General features: G+C 40.3%; 1 protein-coding gene across 1 annotated transcript in view; it reads right to left on the reverse strand.

Annotated features, from left to right (window-relative positions):
• svep1 (sushi, von Willebrand factor type A, EGF and pentraxin domain containing 1) overlaps positions 1-18774 on the reverse strand; it is a 93942-nt gene that overhangs the window by 5578 nt on the left and 69590 nt on the right. The window contains exons 33-46 of the mRNA XM_088924178.1: positions 18071-18247; positions 17606-17690; positions 17112-17303; positions 16325-16492; positions 15270-15942; positions 12167-14937; positions 11332-11557; positions 10516-10671; positions 9644-9707; positions 9167-9340; positions 8584-8757; positions 8014-8187; positions 1268-1438; positions 384-479 (exon numbers count right to left, since the gene is read on the reverse strand). Of these exons, the coding sequence (XP_088780304.1) occupies positions 384-479; positions 1268-1438; positions 8014-8187; positions 8584-8757; positions 9167-9340; positions 9644-9707; positions 10516-10671; positions 11332-11557; positions 12167-14937; positions 15270-15942; positions 16325-16492; positions 17112-17303; positions 17606-17690; positions 18071-18247 (5301 nt within the window). The remainder of the gene's footprint in view (positions 1-383; positions 480-1267; positions 1439-8013; positions 8188-8583; positions 8758-9166; positions 9341-9643; positions 9708-10515; positions 10672-11331; positions 11558-12166; positions 14938-15269; positions 15943-16324; positions 16493-17111; positions 17304-17605; positions 17691-18070; positions 18248-18774) is intronic.

Below are 18774 nucleotides of genomic sequence, written 5' to 3' on the forward strand. Positions count from 1 at the left end.
TATTAAATGGTCACTTTAGTCCCTTTGATTGGCCCTTGTGGTCTAGCACTCTTCTTGTAAGGGGTAGACTGTAAAATGAATTGAATAGATGGGAAATGGGAAAAAACACCAGCTTGAATCCACTTGTACCAGTATTTATGAGACTCAGATATGGAGGAAATAATTACTGTGCCTCAACATACCAAAACAATTTGATTATAGCCATTTATGAAAAATAAAGACTGTTTCCAAGCGGTGTGGTGGTGGTGTCCATTTCATTATGAGTAGGTTTGATACGTTTAATACTTTCAGTTATATTTATATCTATAATCTGGAGATTTAGAGATCAAGTGCCATGGAAGGTGCAGTGTAAATTAAAGGTTATTCTTATTGCTTCTACTTACGATCTTCACATAATCGACCCATCCAGCCTTCTGGACATAAACACATATTAGGCCTTTGGCAAATACCTCCGTTTTCACATGGGGACCAACAGACAGCTAGGAGAACAAGCACAATAAAACATATTGAAGTTCATAGGTGCTTTCATGCTGTGAAAACAGAACTCAGTTGGTAAAACTGGTGAGTCACATGTGGCGTTTTAGCTCGGGAAAGTTTCTGAATTATAAACCCCATGAAATTAATTTAAAAATATGGACAGAGACCCTTTCTTTTCTGTTTTAAAAAAACTGCTTATGTTGAAAAGTGCAGCAAGGAAGCTTCAGGCCTTTACACAATTCTAAACAGAAAACAATAATAAAAGTGACTAAATCTGAGCTACGGCTGTCTGTGCAACACTCAGGAGTAAAAAAGACGAAAACAATAATGAACTTTCAGAGTGACTTTTAACAACACATGTATCTTTTCTTTCATGCAAAACTAAATATATTTGCAAAGAACACGACATCAAAAATATTTTAAAATGGGGAATACGCTCTTTAAAGATTCACAATTCCTTCCTTTTCAAGAAAATCGCTAACACTGTACATGGTCCAAAGACGCTTCCTTTGTTAAATAAAAAAATATTCATTTGGTTTCAATAGAAGTCCGCATGCTTTAGTCACGCCAGTCTTTACTAAACCATGCTTCACTATAGATGGACATGCTCCTACTTTGAACATGAATGTATTGAATACTAGCACCATTCCTAAATGCAGAGGAAAAAACGGGGTGAAAGTAGATTTTAAGTCATCGGAACAACTGTTCTTTCAGCAACAACTGTTAGAACCACTGTGCCCAAAATTCACCCGTTTGTCTCACACAGGGAACAGGCTAGATTCTGTTATACCTTCGCATGCAGGTGGTGGGGTCCAAGTCCCATTTTCAAGGCAAGCACTTCTACTGGATCCCTTCATTATGTATCCGCCAAAACATGAATACATCACCATGTCTCCATATTGAAAGTGTGCGCCCCTCACTAAGGCATTGGGAACATGTAGAGGCAAACCACAGGATATCCCTACACAATAAACGAAGATTTATGTTTGTTAAACTCACTAGTGTACTTATTTCTCTCCTGAGCTTATTTGGGTCAGGTGTTTTTTTTTTTTCCTGATTTTCTTTTTCTCCAAAACAAACTTCCCAACAAGGAGTTTTCCCTAGAAGTCAGACTCGAGTCTCAAGTCAGACTCAAGCCGTGATCTCATCAGTCATTGTTTCTCCCCTGTGGAGTGAGGACGTGCTGAACAAAGACTGGTCTGCTGATGATGAGAAAATAGCTTGACATAAGAGTATTGCGATAAGTTTAAAGTGCAAATAAATTAAAAATGAATATATAAAACATTTTTTCAGACAGAGGTTCTCATTGTTTATATACAGTAGACAACAGGGCAACATATATGAAAAAGAACATTTAAAATGCAGCTCTAAAAAGGCCTCCAAGGTTGATTTTCCTAGTTCACTGTAACTACTGTATGTGGGCTGTTTAGATGAACAGAACCACGTTCCATCATTTGTAGAAATGCACTGGCCCCTCTATATAACCAATTTTTCTCCTTGCATTGCCTTATTCACGATGGAAATTCCTCAAACTTTTATTCGGGTGTACTGAAACTTTTCCATGCCTCCTTGTCCCTTCACTCAGTTTTTTACTTCTGTAAATTGTAACAAGTTTGCATGTGTATACAGGAGTCTGCTTTGCAATATAAATCAAGAAGAAAATCTGCTTAAAGCACATCCCCATGTCACTCGGCTAATTCCTTCAGTCCAGCTTCTCCCTCCTATTCGTTCTCTTTCATTCTGTGGATTGTACCAATTTCTGTATCATAATGAAGATTCTCACAATGCATTTGAGTACTCATGCTTTATGCCGAACCTTGATAATAGCTTTTTGGCAATCTACTGTAGATGTATCATGGGCTCTTAAGAGAATTACTTTCCCTCTTAGATGCAGGAAGAAGCTTAACCAAGTCATTTAAGCAATGTCTGCTGATTCATGAAGTGCAAGTCTGACTTCTGTTTATCCTCTTGTGCTCCAGATGCAGATAGACATTTCTCAGTGTTGTTCCTGGCAAAGGTATCACCATGCAATTACAAAAGGCCACTACTTAAACATTTAAAGCCATGCAAGTAAGCAGGTCGCAAAAATAATTAGTAACACATTGAAGAGAGCTATACATATCAAAAAACAAAGTATCAAGGGAGCATGCTTCCTATATGAATGAAAATGCTATTTTTAGAAATTGTTGTAGTCTTCAATGCAAATTGAGCAAATTGGAAAGAAAACGAGCCGTGGCAGGCACCTTTGTGATAAATAGGTTTTACCCCTCAGAAATGTTTTTGTTTGAAAGTCAACATACCCTCTTTCATGAACCCTTTGTTACTAAAAGTCTAGATGTTTTTTTTTTTTAAAGTTTCTGTTTTGCAGGGAAAACTGGAGTTTGGAATAAAAATGACCAAGAAAATTCAGAAGCAACTGATTACTACTGTAGGTGAATGCTGTCACAGATTCGTGTAAACTACTTCACAAATGCTCTCGGGGGAAAAAAAAACAACTCTTTGGACTTTTTACAAGCTGGTCAAAAGGAGATGTCACATTGCTTTTCCAAAATCTGATGATGAAGCCGACTGAAATCAAGTTTCCACAACAAATGTCTGGGTTGATCCATATTTTTGACAAAAAGATTGATCGTTGTTTAAATTTTCACACTTTAACATAATTATAATGAGCCCAAGAAGGAGGAAAATAAGGCTTGTAATGTTTAATCTGTGGAAGAAGCAGTTGGAAAATGGATGGTTGTTTAACCGAATGAGGGATGTATCATCTGACACGCAATACTTTATGTTCCGGGGAAGCAGGAATTTTTCATCACTTTTTAACACCTTTAGGGATAGGCCTTTAAAAATTAATCATACTAGGTGTTGACCAAAAGCCTTGGGAACTGGAAAATAATAGGTCAATTCTGTTCAGGGTTCCTTGCTAGTGGATAAGTTATCGTAGCATTTCACATTGGGTTGATCATGCTTTTAATCATCCACAACCTGTGCTGTTGGACCTTAGCTACCTGTGCTAATAGTGGAGGGACTGAGTCATCAGCTGTTGTGCTGTGATTGCATGTTCACAGCGAAGAGATAGTCCCAGAGGGAAACTGACTATTCTAGTGGAAGCCCCTGCTTAGAATTCAGCACACGTTTTCAGGCACCGTATCTCATAAAATTCTTGCTGATTTTAGCTTTAGTGCCAGTCATTCATGCTGTACCTTCACATTCCTGAAAATTAAATTTACACAAAACTGCAGCCAGAACTTGTATCAGATCTCTGAGCAATTTCCTCAAAGAAATACAGAAGGTTAGTTAGCCCCATTGGCTGCTTTTGTATAAACATGAATCAAATCTATTTTTTATTGATTCCAGTTATACAGAGATTATACAGATTATACAGAGAAATCCAAAGTTTCCATGATTTAGATGCTTTTCCTGTGTTGCCATATTTCCAATCTCTGTTTTAATGGTGTTTGAGAATATCCTTAAGGACAACCTGGACCAAAAACATCAAAGACACTTATAGTATGTGTCTTTAGAGTTGTTCTCATATACTGAGTGGCACCAAAAATTAACAAATATATACTGAAACCGTTTGCCTTTAATAAATTGTATAAATATTAGTTTTTAATTGATATTTATTTTTTAATACCTCTAGGTACTGTATATATATATGGCTCCATACCCCCATGTGCTATTTAGATGTAGAATTTCCTCACTCCTATAAGTATATTATGTCTTGGCAGTCATGACTGATTAATCCACTCAGCCATTTATTAAGACAGATGCCTGAAGTACTGAAAAAAGACATCCAATCTTCTAATGCAGGTTTTGGCTGTGCATTTCATCAAAGAAAGTAGTTCTGTATTTTATTCCTTCAACTCTGTCATTAGAGAAAAAACTTTGGAATATTGCCCAAAAGACTGTTTTCACTTCAATAAATTATAAATGTAAAATGCTCTGTAAGTGTTAGTGTAAGGAATATGCTATGCAATAAAGGGCAAAAACAATTTTTTCTACCTATGAGCAGGAAGTATTTGTACAGTTTAATTTATATACTGTTTCAAAAATGTTTTTTAAATGTTATGGAAACACTGATGCAAAACACTAATTAATGTATCAATTGCAAAATAGTGATAAGTTATGAAAATGTTTTTCTCCAAGTCAAGAAATTCTGTGAACCAATCTACTACAGCTTGATCACGTGGCAGCACCTCTTGGGCAAAACCGAGAAGCAAAGTGAAACTAGCTATAGACACATACCATCTAAACAGGTGCAACCAGGGCCCTACTCAGGTAAGAGAATGGAATAATACTTCCTTAGGAGGGAGGAGACCATAAAAGATGACAACTCACATGACAATGAGTTAGAACATGGAAATTCGTAAGAGAACAGAAGAAGAGCCCTTTAACAAGAAAGGCACCTACAGACACTGGTCCACCACCATGGTCTGACAAACAGTACACCAAAAGGGCTAAAGGGTCTTAATGGGCTCCTCCCATTCCTAACTGTTCTTCTGTAACTCTAGTGGCTGCTACTCATTCCCCTATAAGGTATGGTGGAGCTGGCGGTGAGGAAAGAACCTGTGGCTTGCTGGGGGAGGCCTCACTCTCCTGTAGGACGCAGAGGTTGCAACAGTAAGCTCAGCTGCCTGATCTGAGAGATGAGCTAAGGTTCTTCCAGATCGTGTGGTTACAAAATAAAAAAAGTATTCAGTGGCTTCAGAATAAACAGTAATCAAAAAGAGGTGTGCAGTGAAACGGTCATTCTATTATCAACTACGGAGGTGGGGCCATCCTAAAACATTTATTTTTAGGTAGGTAAAGTTTTTTTTTTCTAAGTATATATTCAGACATTAATGTCTTTCTTTGCGGTCCAAAATATGGTACAGTATATCAGGGTGATTGCACACGACTTGATTTTCTCAAGGATCAAACTGCCCATTCTGGGGAAAAAAACTGCTCAGTTTTTTAAAGTTTTGCTTAAGTGATGGTGCTCATGTACTTATAGCCCCAAGTCAGCTTAATCAACTTCAGCTGAGGAGGCAGATGTTTGTCCTTACGATCCTGATACCTGACAGCTGCACTCCTCTCCATTTAAAGGTGCACTTCCCCTTAGCAGGTACGTGGTGAAGCCGCTGAAAGGCAAGAGATGCTGCCGTTAAGGCTCTGCTAGGGACGTCACTATGTGGGAAAAGAGAGCTGATGAGACTAAGGAGCTAGCAGTCCAAGACACTGAGAGACAGCTGAGGGGGGCTGACAGCCCGAGACCAGGGTTTACAGACCAGATGAACACACAGGAGGTTCCAGTCGCTGACTGCAGAAAATGCAGTTAAAGACACCAGGCAAAGAGCTAAAGAGCTGCTAAGAGTCCCAGGCACTGCTAAGCAGTTGAAGAATTTCTTTTAAGTTTACTCTGTAAACATTTTTGAAACTGATTTTTGTTTTGGGCTGAGAGAATAAAGGGCGCTAAAGCAACGTAACTAGACCAACCCTTCTCTCACTGTCTGTTTATTGTCCAGCCTGTAACAAGCTCATTTTAAAACATTCTCAATATATTGTCTATGACAATTTGTATTTGTATTCAAATTTCTCAGACAGGATGTTTCTATATGTGTCAAGCGGAAATTGCAATCACTGAAGCTGCTGAGGTAGAATTCACTTTGAAATAAAATTCACACAAATTAAAAAAAGAATTAAAATATTACTTGATAGTGGCATAATCCAGTGTAAATGGCATTGACACTCACGGGGAGAAACGATTCATGAAATGTTCCCATGCATAATGCCATAAATGAACAACACACAGTCATTTTCATTTTAATGTATTGTAAATCATGCCTTTGAACTCTTTTGAACACACAAGCAACACACTGCATCTTATCTGCAGTCTATAATTCTAATGAGTCTATAATTATATTCTAATGTCCTCATTGGAGTGAGACAGAGCTGGTCAAAGTGGTGTGTGATAAATAGCCCCTGAGAATGTAGATTATCTTCCAACTGCGAAAACAACATGCAATTAGTATAACCAGACAATAATGAAATTGCTACATCAAATAATAAAAACCAGGTGAGATTTCCAGGTGAAGGACATTGATATCTGAGGGTGCCAGGTCGTAGGAATTCTCAAGGTCTAGTATGTGGCCATGAGTGTGACTTTAACATGCTGGGTGAAGCCAGATAATGCAGCAAGAAATTGTTGAAGAAAGTGTTGTACATAGCAGGATGATAAGTTTGTCTTTCCATGCAAATCTGCTTTGGACCTACAGGAAGATATTTTGTAATTCTGATTTCAAAATTACAGTTAAATCTATGCAACAGAGTATTTCCCCATTTGACTGCATTTTCTGTAGAGGAAGATGGAAATAAGTTGGGTCCTGTACGTGGCTTATAATAAGCTCGATGTTGTTAAACAGGTATTGCAGCAGAGAGACACTGATCCTTTTACAGATGCTATAAGCATGCACGTAAACTTCCCAATTCAGAATTCATGGCAGGCTGACTCAGCTAACATTTTCTAAAAGAACTCAAAAAGATACTCCTGGGTATGATTTACAGGATGTTTGAAATGTTTTTCATGATCCACCCAGCCAGTCTGGGACCACCAGACGTCTCTTTGGGCCTTGGCTCACACACAAACAAGTCCTGTGTCGTGCAGGGAGCAGGAGGATGGGCAGAAGAGCTTCTCCGACGCGCCCACCTGTATGACACCAGAGCTGGCAAGAATGCAGGAGTGAGGCCTTTCTTACTGGCAGTGCTGCAAGCCTGAAGGGGCCTGCGAAGCCACTTATGAGCCAAGACAGCCCCGGTCAGCTCATTCCAAGCTCATACTGAGTGGAGGTCTGCCAGCTGTGGGCTGCCCCTTGGGAAATCCCAGTCACAGTGAACCGGTCACATGAACCAGGCTCTGACCTGCAACACCTGACCCATCGAACTTAACCTGTATGCAGACAGACTGCCTTTGTTGGGTGAACCACTTGGGAGACCCCGAGAGCATTTTAAAAGACCGTTTGTTCTAATTCAAAGTTTTGGTCATGATTATAATACAAAAGCTTTTGTTCTGGAGATGCCAAATGACTTTTTTTGTTGTTTATTTTGTTTTGAGGACCATATCCTGATTTATTTATTCAGGATACCATGAAATGGATGTTTTAGTGGAATAATAATATAATACTCTTTCATATGCTGTGCTATGGTCTCTCTCAGTATGATTATTTATTCCTTTATTTTTAAGATAAGGATCTAAGAAAGGACTTCAGGATTTCACCATCTTCAACTTAATTACTTTTCATTGGGTACAAGGTTCTCAATTAGCATTGAATACACAACAGCAATCTCTATCACAAGCTCATTAATGAAGTGAGAGTGAAATTCTTCATTGCCTATACTCTTCAGAATTTTGGAAGTACCCTATCACTCTAAAGGTTAGTATCTCACGTGATCACCATGATAACCAAATAACCAAATTTCACCACTGGTGAAAGAGAGCCAGGCTGAAGTCTGGCTTTATTAGGGGATCTCTTGGCATTACAAAACAAATAAACATCATACGTGTGCATGTTGGGAATGGGGAGCTCCAGGAGCCGTTTCCTAAGCAGTATGTTAGAGGCTCTCCTTCCAGCCTGAAGCCTTCATCACACTGGAACTCCACCGCAATGCCAGAGGTCAGGTTGCGAAATTGGACTTTCCCATTAAGTAGTTCTCTTGGACTTTCACAAATAATACCTGTTAATAAAAGGCATGAACAGTATCTCATTTATGGTGAGCAAAGGTGAAATACTTTGTTGAAGCATTGTTTTGTCTAGAGAAGCAATGCAGGATGTCTAGAGTACAGTGAATTAAACTCAAAGATTAAGACCTCATTAACAAAACGTTTTAAACTGATAAAAATCGGACTTAGGACTATGACCGGCTCCACTGGTCTTTTGAAACCATTTAGAAACACATGTGAGGTGCTGTGTATCGTAGGTTATGAACGAGAGCCACTGAAAGAAGAGAAGAAAACATTTGGACTAACATTTTACTAACAGCAGTATTTTTAATGATCCATCTAAAAATAATTATGTGTGATGCAATAAACAAAAGCAAACAACATAAAAACTAGAGAAGGTTTTCAAGTACCCTCGCATTGTGGTGTCGGACTGCTCCATGTCCCGTTGGCCAGACAGGTGATGTTTTGGACACCAACCAGATGAAAACCAGAGTTACACACAAAGCTCACATTGCTTTGGTAGGTCTCTCCTGTTGCCATGGCTACAGCATTTTCTACAGTTGGAGGAGTCCCACACGACACCCCTGAAATAAAAAATGAACAATGCACAATCAACAGAGGCAGAAACATAAAAGGATCTAAAAAGCGAGGAAGTGTTCCCCTTAAACGTAGGGCACGTAGGGCAAGGACTAATTAAGAGTTTTGTGGAATGACACGGTTTGTTACCAAGGAGGCACAAGACGAGCCAGACCAAAACACCACAGTCATTATATAGTTGGCTTTGCCTTCTCAGTTTCTGGAAATTGCTGGACTAATTTGATTCTTCCTGAAGGTGGAACCAGTATTTTACCATATAATACTAAAATATCATGGAAGGTATCCAGAATGAAATTATATGTCACATTTTTATAATATTGCGCTTTTTTTTTAAACCTGACCCAGAGGAATGATGGGAGACATGATGTCGCTGTCTTTGCTTTGCTCAGTACTTACGCACACACACTGGAGCCGATGGGCTCCACTGTTTACTGGCTCCACAGATCCTTTCCTTGGGACCCTGCAGCTGGAACCCTGGCTGACAGCTGTACACAGCCACATCCCCTCCTGAGAAGTGCTTCATCTGGACAAGGCCATTCTCTACTGCTGCTGGCTGACCACAAGACACTTCTGTTTAAGAGGAGCAGGAACAGTTGTTGTAGTTTCTTTGCGCTTTTGCATGTGGTTGGCTTTCTTAAACAGGTAAAAACACACAAAATACGTACAAGTAAAAAGTAAAACATTTCACTCATCTTAAAAATGTTTCATTGAATAACACGCCATTCTAAACTTCTTAAAATATAGGCTCACTGGTCTACACTTAGTGTAGTACGTATGTACATGCTGTGTACAATTCACAGGATCTTACAAGTGTGCTTTACTGGGGTGTTTAGAAGCTGACTGTCATAGAGACAAAGATTCAAGGTCACTTACTAACACATAAAGGTTCTGTTCCACTCCACAACTTGTTAGCTTGACAGACGCTTTCTGGATTACCCTGTGTGTGTATGTAAAAAAACATATTGTTATACAAAGCACGTGTTTAAGAAGACAGCACTGCATAACAACTTAGAAATTATTTTAGAATAGTGGAATCAAGACCTATGTATAAACTATGGGTTGATATACAAATTGTATACAGCTCAAACAAACAAGGCGAAGGATACCCTTCTGAGTGCATTCTACCATATTTCCCTTGTGACTTTGTCTTGTTGGTACCAACACTTTCAATAGGTTTAGTGACACTAAGTAGCATCTCATTTCCCAATGACTCTAATAAGTATTACTATAACGCTGAGCTCAGTGATGCTATACAGAGAATTGGTGGGAAGAATAAAACAGTGTAGCTCAAGGCTGTGGTTTACAATAGGTGTTGTTTGAACCACAGACCATGAGGCACTGAATTACGAACAGAACCGAGAAACTGTGTCTTTTGATTTTCTTCTGGGTACTCACTTTGCAGCATAAATCCTGTTAGGCATTCTGTACTCTCAGCTTTCTGTTTTGTGAAAGATTTTAGATTCAGCTTAGCACTTCAACAGTGCCCTGTTATTTTAAACGATAATACCACATGGAGAAGCAGTAGTAATCACTGTAGAGTTATTAGTAATAGCAGCAATATTTGCCACTTGCAAAACTATTTTAAACCTGTGATTCACAGTCTTCACCCCATTGGAATCGTTTCCAATTTTAATATCAATTTTGTTACTGTTAGATATAGCGGTCAGGCTCGAGAACCAATAAAACTTAATCACACAGACAACCCTTCACCACTAAGTTGCACTTAAATAGTAATAATAAATTACCTGCAATTCATAACCAGGATGGCACCTGTAGACAACACTGTCCCTGTAGTTGTATCTGGTGCCCATCACAATGCCATGCATTGGGGGATTGGGCCTCTTGCAAGCCACAGGTATACAGGAGTCAGGGGAGACATCTGGGGTCCAGCTGCCATTAGGCTGTAATGAACAGTGAATATGTTGGTCGACCAGCAGTGCATGTACTACATCAGAACGAGAGCAATAGATTGACCAATAGATAGATGCTCAAATGTTAATAAAGCACTGAAATGCCCAGGTCTATCCAACAATTTAACACAAAAGAGCCCATGTAACATTTCAGGGATATATTTGAAATGTATTATTTTATAAATCACACATGACATAAAAAAACAGAAATATACAGAGTTTTTGTGACACAATAGCGACAAGTAAGATGTTTGTGCAAAGCAACTGTTTCTTAGGATTATGGCATATGTATTAATTAGATATACTTTCAATTTTTTCCACATTCATATTTAATATACCCTCAAATCATACACGATTCATGAAAATTGGATTTGCAAAACAATTTGGTACAACCATATTTAACAGCAGAAAATTATTGTTCCCGTATCTCCATTATAAGCAACGAGGTATTTTGTATTTGGTATTAAGTATCCTTTCAGTAAAAGGAATTATAAAATTAAAACCGCTGCCACACAGAAATTGTGCTAACCAGAAAGAAACACGTTCTACTTTTCTTTATTTGTCAGATCCATTGAAGTGAGTTTTCTACAAGCAGAAAATAACACAAAACAGCAATAAGCAGTTTACAAAGATGTGCTAATTACCACTTGCCTGGCACACAGAATAACTTTCTCTAAGCAACTGGAAGCCTTCCACACATGAAAGGGCAATACTGCTGTTAGTTGTGAAATCTGTTCCCGTGATGATAATATTTGTAAGATTTGTTGGCAGAGGGCAAGTCTTATGTTTACATCTTATAACATGGGTGGACCAAGTCCCATCTTGCAAACAGCTGAGGCTGTCTGCTTTTGTCTCAAGTTCAAATCCTTCCAGGCATCTGCAAAGACAATACAATTAAAGCCTCATTTAACTCTCACGTGAATTAATCATCCACTAAATGCAATACAAAGAAAACAAATCATGTCATGTTTGTTAATCACTACTATCAGAACCTTTAGCCGACTAAAAATTATTTGGACATTAGTACAGTAATTTTCAAATACATCATTTAAAAATGGTTTGCATTGTATGATATATACAAAAACCTTTTCTATTTTTTTACATGGTTTGTTTCTTGAGTGTTACAGTTTTAATTTTATTGTTTCCTGAGTTAGTGGACATTATGCAAGACAATGGTCATTTATATATTTATGATGATGGTCATTTATATCTAATAAATCAAAACACTGACATTCTACAGTATGTGTGCAAAAGTAAATGTAGCTCCCATCTAACAAATACCTCCAATTATACAAAGAGTTTGGGTGAGCGGGTAAATGTAAACTAGTTACAAAATGGACTATCATTTGGAGTAATAATGAACCAGAAATATAACTGAATCTATTCACTTTTGTGAAGGTTAAGGAGTGTAAGCATGGAAGAAGCAATTGCTTGGAACCACAGTCTAAAATGACTATTAAGTTATTATTAAGTTCAAAATCTTTACCTGTAATGAATAGTTTTTCCAAATGTGAACTCATTTCCAATGACGTCTGCATTTGAAACGAAAGGGGGTGGTCCACAAGACACCGGCTCACAGGCTGGATACGGCTCACTCCACACACCACTGTCCTTGCATATCAAATGGGATTGGCCGGTCATTTCAAAGCCAGGTTTGCATCTATATGTTATGGCATTTGGATGGATGGAGCTGCTTCCATTAATAATGGCATTAGACACTGAAGGTGGGGATGAGCATTTACTCTCTCCGCAGTATGGGATACCGGGGCTCCAGACCCCACCGCTTTCACAAATAGCCTTAGAAGGTCCCAGCATCTTGAAGCCCTCTTCGCACTGAAACTGCACTTCATCCCCGCAGACACTGGCATGGCTGTTGCCAAGCGCAGCTCCATTCTCAATGACTGGCGGCTGACAGAGACAGGGTTGACATGACGGCACTGTACCAGTCCAGGAGCCATTGGCGGAACACTGCATGACGGAGCTGCCGATCACTTCATACCCAGGGAAGCAGACGTACTCAACTAAATCTCCAAAGTTAAAACTAGATCCATTCAAGTACCCATGGCTTATATCTTCTGGGGGGTCACAAGTGATGGGTACACAATGCGGTGGGTCAGAATCCCAAACCCCGTTTCCCTGACAAATCAACAGAGACTTCCCACGCAAGCTATAACCCTCTCTACAGCGATACCTCACTTCACTTTTATAGCCAAACTGAGATCCCAAGACTTCACCATTAGCGATGTCAGGCGGTCTGATGCAGAGAGCTTGCCGGCATACTGGTGCTGCATGACTCCAGCTTCCGTTCGCAAGACATGTGCTCTGTGTTGCACCTTCGAGGACAAACCCTGTGTTACAGCTGTATTTCACTTGTTTTCCAAAAGTGTATTCATTCCCAACTACGGTTCCATTGTCAGGAAGCAATGGTGAGCCACAAGACACAGGTAAGCAACGTGGTGTCTTCCCATACCACTGCTTATTTGCCTGGCAAGTGCTTGTGTTATTTCCCTCAAGCTGAAATCCTGTGTCACACTCGTAATAAATGATACTCATGAAAGTGAATGTGTCTCCTTTGACTGAGCCATTGGGAATTCCTTCAGGTTCTCCACAGGATACAGCTTTACAGGTAGGGGCTGTGTCACTCCACTGCCTGCCAGAAACACATTGTCTAACTGTTTGCCCTTCAAGTTCATAACCTTCATCACAACTATACTGCACTAAACTGCCAAGCGCGGTGTCAGATAGACTGATAAACCCATGCTTAGGCTCAAGGGGTGGTTCACATTCTGCTAGAAGGCAGACGGGGGCTGTACCATTCCATAATCCATCTTCTTGGCAAACCAGCATTGCGTTTCCTATTAGTTCATAACCAGCGTTGCAAGTGTAAATAACTGTAGAGCCATGCAGAAAACCAATATCCATATGATCTGTTAAATCCAAAGAAGAAGATGGTTCATTTTGTGGCTTTGACATGGTCAAGCCTGGGTCATCCATGTCCTCCTTCTCCAGCTCTCTATTAGGGTCCAGAACCTTAACATATTCTCCAAAATCAATGTGAGGTGGCAAACCGCAGTCAGTTGGCAGGCAGACAGGGGTAGAACTGGACCACCCTGACTCTTCACATGTCTGCAAAGCATGGCCAGCAAGTTGGAAACCAGGTAGGCAACTATAGATGATAGTGGAGCCAAATCTGTGATCAATGCCTTCTACAAACCCATTCTCAATAGGCTGGGGAGTAACACAGTGAATCTCTCTACAGACTGGTGTCTCTGCATCCCACTGTCCTGTCTCCAAACAAGTCAGTATTCCCGGACCTTCAAGACGGAACCCTCTGTGGCATGTGTAGGCCGCCTCATGGTTGTACTGGAGCTTTGAGTAAGAGACCTTGCCACTGGCTATTTCTTTTGGTTTAGGGCATTCAATAGGTTTGCATGTGGGTATGGCTCCAATCCAAAGCCCACTTTCTCCACAAAGTACTGTAGAGTTTCCAACCAAGCGATAGCCAGGCTTGCAGTTGTAAAAGGCTGTGCTGAGGTACGTTAGGCCCTGTACATCCACAATACCATTTGGAATCTCCCTGGGGTGTGGGCATTCTACAGGGATGCATTCTGGAGAGGGTTTGCTCCATGTACCATCTGCTTGACAGGTAACAGAGGACTCCTTTCTCAGAGTGAAGCCTTCCATACACGCATATGTAACAGAGCTACCAAAATAGAAGGGTGCAGAAGAGGGATGTCCAAATAGCACCTCTGGTGGTGTACCACAAAATACCCGTTTACAGAGAGGGAAGGTGCTGTTCCACTCTTTAGAATGCATACACCTCAGAATATGGGAGCCTTGCAACACATAGCCATCGTCACAAGAGAGCTCTATGGTCCCAGATTCGGCATCTATGTTTTTGAGAACTAAGTGGTTTTCTTCTAGCGGCGGTTCTGGACACTGCACCGCGGTACACACGGGAGCTTCAGTTTTACTCCATTTGCCATACTTCAAGCAGGTCCAGATGGCATCTTCAGAGAGTTCATATCCTTCATCACAAATGTATTCCACCTTGCTTCCCACTTCAAAATTTGTACCAACATAGTGCCCGTGTGCAATGGTGGGAGGAGGGTCACAGGTCAGAAGGACACAGGACGGCGACGATTCACTGAACCACTGTCGATTGGCTTGACACACACGGACTGGACTTCCCACCAATTTGTAGCCAGGATCACAGCCATAGGTCACTTGACTTTCAAACACAATACCGCTTTTGCTCTGTAGGTTACACAAAGAGAAAGACACGTAAAACCATAGATTTCTTTGTACAAAAGAAGATTCCAGTAGACAGCATAAGCTACAAATTAGTTTTTACTGGTGGAAATATTTTGAATAATTGTTTAATTGGGGTTTATTACTATTGCATTAGTGTTGGAGATAAATGACGACATAGAAGAAAAGTACTGTGGTGAAAAAATGGAAATAGTTTTCATTGAAATGCTGTTTCATAACTGACCCAATATAGAAGACTGATAGAAATACAATCTAAACTTCTGAAACCATCTGGTATCAACCATTTAATGAGAGTGCATTTGGCATAACTACTGTACCTTAATGAATCCATTTTTCAAGTGTGGGGGCTCTCCACAAGAGACTGGTTGACAGGTCGGCAGAGTTCCTCCCCAGTCGCCGTTCGCCTCGCAGGTCCTCTTCTTCTCTCCCCTGATGTAAAAGCCCTTGTCACAGCTGTAAGCCACCACTGCCCCAAAGCTGTAGTTGGTCCCACTGACATAGCCCCGCTCCACGCTGGACGGCCTTGAACAACGCACCGGAATGCACTGAATGTCAAAGGGGGGAGGCGTCCACTGGCCGCCTCTGACGCACTTCAGGGAGGCCGTAGTGTTGAGCATGAAACCCTCCTCACACTTGTAGCTGACCACAGAGTCGCTGGCGTACTTGGGCTTATTGACAGAGTCCAAGATGGCGTGAGGCACGTCAGGTGGCCTTTGGCAGAAGTCGGCAACGCAGCGGGGAAGCTCCTTGTTGTCGGGGGGAGCCCACCGGCCCTGAGCATTGCAGACCACCTCGGAGCTGTCCGCTAGGCTGTAGCCGTCAGCGCAGAAGTAGATGGCTGTGTCTCCATACAGCTGGTGCCCGCTTTCCGGGAAGGCGTTGTCAATCGGCGGAGGGTTGCCGCAGGACCGCGGCACGCACTGGGGCGAGCTCTGGCTCCACTCACTGGTGGGCAAACACTCTTTGCTCTCCAAGCCGATCAGCGTGTACCTAAGGAGCGGAAAGAAACAGTGCTCTGTTTGAGCTGGCTTTCTCTGCAGCTTGAATAAAAAGAACAAACTATTTTCTCCAAAAATCAAAGATGTATCATCACGTTCATTTACTTCTACAGACTAGGAGCACCCCCTGCGGCTGGAAAACAGGCTCAGCAGTGCTAGGACTACGTATACCATTATATTAGGCAATCGTGATTTCAGTGATGAAGCATCGTCTGAGGCCACATCTCTCATTGAGTTTGAGGCTTTTCAAAGAACTCTATCAAGAGTAAATAACAAGTACCTTAGCACTCTACAAAGTCACTTTCAAACATTGCCAAAATCCAATTTTTAGTGACACGTTTGTACATGGAAAAGTAAAAAGAAAATACAAATACCCTTCTTTGCAGGTGTAGTAAATCTTACTCCCTAATGTGTAGTTACTGCCGATAATGGTGGCATCTTTGACTGGAGGTGGTTCACCACAGAATACCATCTCACACACTGGAGCAGGTCCTGTCCAGTTTCCTGCCGTTTCGCAGGTGAGGACTGCAGAACCCTGCAATCTTAGAACAAAGTCTGCATGAGAAAGTACCATTACTGGACATTTTAGTACCGGTGATATGATTCTCAGCGTAGTAGTAGCTCCAATACATTCAGAACACTGAAATACAAATACAGTTTTAAATGTAGTGCAAAATAAAGAGTTTTGAATACAGTGTATTCAAAACACTGAAGGACATAAATTTCCATTGCTTTCTTTGGAAATCTGAGCTACTAAGTGTTTTGAATATTGGGCTCTGAGTGTTCATGCACAGGTTTCAGTTCTCTCAAGCTACAATAGAAAGTAAAACAAAAATATAGAGAAAAATTGATCCTGAAGCTAGAATTAAAAATAGCAGAATCTTTTCTGTTGTAATTCCAGCCAGATAAGATCACATATGGTAAGAAAATATAGACATCAGGAAATATAACATAAGTTTTGAAAAGCAATAAATCAGATTAGAGAACAAGTGTGATAGAAGTGTACAGTAAATGCTATAATGTTCTTTAGTGCATCTCTGTCTGTTAAAACTTGTAATATCTTGTCCACACTGTCATTTTAATATCAGTACATGATTTTACACTTGTAACAGAAAGAACAGGAAAACTGTGGCTGTGAGGCGCATGTTTTCCTTGTGTTACCTGTATCCCTCTGTGCACCTGTACGACACCGTGGACAGATACATGCTTCCACTGAGCGTGAAGTTCCCATTCTCGAGATGCGGAGGCTCCCCGCAGGTGATGGCCTGACATAAAGGAGGGCTCTTACTCCAGCTCATGTTAGCCTGGCAGTAGATCTCTGCTTCATCCGCCAGAACAAATCCTTTTTTGCAGCTAGACACGAGAGAGGCATCGAGTGAGCAAAATCATTCAGAAATAAAAAATGAGAAGAAATCATGAACAGGCAATTGAAATGCTTTTCAAATGTATAACGAGCTTACAGGTAAACGTACCGTGTGTTCTATTCAATTCATAAAACTGGGCGTTTTACAAGTTTAATGAATTACTGGAAATTGTAAGGTTGTTAGACAAATTTAGAAACGGCAAACAGCCTTGTGAAACCTTGCAGGCTTTTTAATAGGTGCCAATTTAATTAGTCGATTAGTATAAGACTTTTAAAGGCCTGACCATGATACCTGAAAGTCACCTTGCTGCCATAAGTAAAGTTGATTCCCTCCATGATGGCATTTTCTGGTACAGATGGCCTTCCGCAGGACACAGCTTTCATATAAAATAAGGTTTTAACTGGATTTAGAATTCTGCATGCGAGCAAGCATTGACAAAGAAAGGCTGCACTTTTTAGCATAGTGGATCAATACCCATACAGCTGTCTACGGTGAGAAAAAATAGCAAAACTGCTGAGTTAGGCTTTCAGATTTCCTGACAACAAGTTATTGAATTGATCTGCTGAGTTTTCAGTAAACATCTACAGTATGTTTGAAAATACTAACATGAAATTATACTATGCAAACATTTCAGCATAAAATAGGAAGAACAGATTGAGAGACACATAAGGAGTGACTCTTTAGCATTGTTCTCACTTTGTATTTTTTACAGTATGTGTTTCAAAATGGAAAAACAGGAAAAGTAATCCTGCTTACCTTTACAGTATGGAGCGGGAAGGTCCCATGTCCCAGATTCTAAGCACAAAATCCTGGCTGACCCAATCAGCTCATATCCTTCCTCACAAGAGAAAACCACTTCACCACCTACCATATAGACACTTCCATCTCTGTGGCCAAACTGTGGGGTACCTGGGTCTTTACACTGAACAGGTTCTGTTCAAAAGCAGACAAGTATAAAGACTGTTAATCAAAGTTAATTGCTTGACTATAGTACTCAGGAGATGAACCATTTGATTCTGGAGAGTGGCAGCCAATTATAATATTTTTAGATCATTTTTCAGTGTTTGTTCTTTTTTAAATTTGTCTGAGGCCAGAGAAAAAACAGCACTGAATGAAATTGTTATTTACTGGAAATGTTATTACATGACTGCACATCAAGGTGCATCAAGACATCTTTATTGTTAAAACTGTGTGATGAAATAACAACACTGTGTAGGAACAGGTTTCAAATAACATGGTTAAAATATAAATCTATACATGTAAATGAGGACATACAGTCTACAGAGATGCAGCAGAACAGAATTTATACTTAATGCACCTTTGCCTGTATTTACATTTGCCTGTATGATTATTTTTATGTTAAAAGTAAATTGTCATGGGTGAACATGAAAGGAATATATGTAACAACGGAAGCACAATTTCATAAGGACATGGCTTTCCCATTGCTAGTAATCCTGACA

This window comes from Atractosteus spatula, chromosome 1, assembly GCF_055471065.1.
Source record: "Atractosteus spatula isolate fAtrSpa1 chromosome 1, fAtrSpa1.hap1, whole genome shotgun sequence".
In the NCBI taxonomy this organism is placed as follows: domain Eukaryota; kingdom Metazoa; phylum Chordata; class Actinopteri; order Semionotiformes; family Lepisosteidae; genus Atractosteus; species Atractosteus spatula.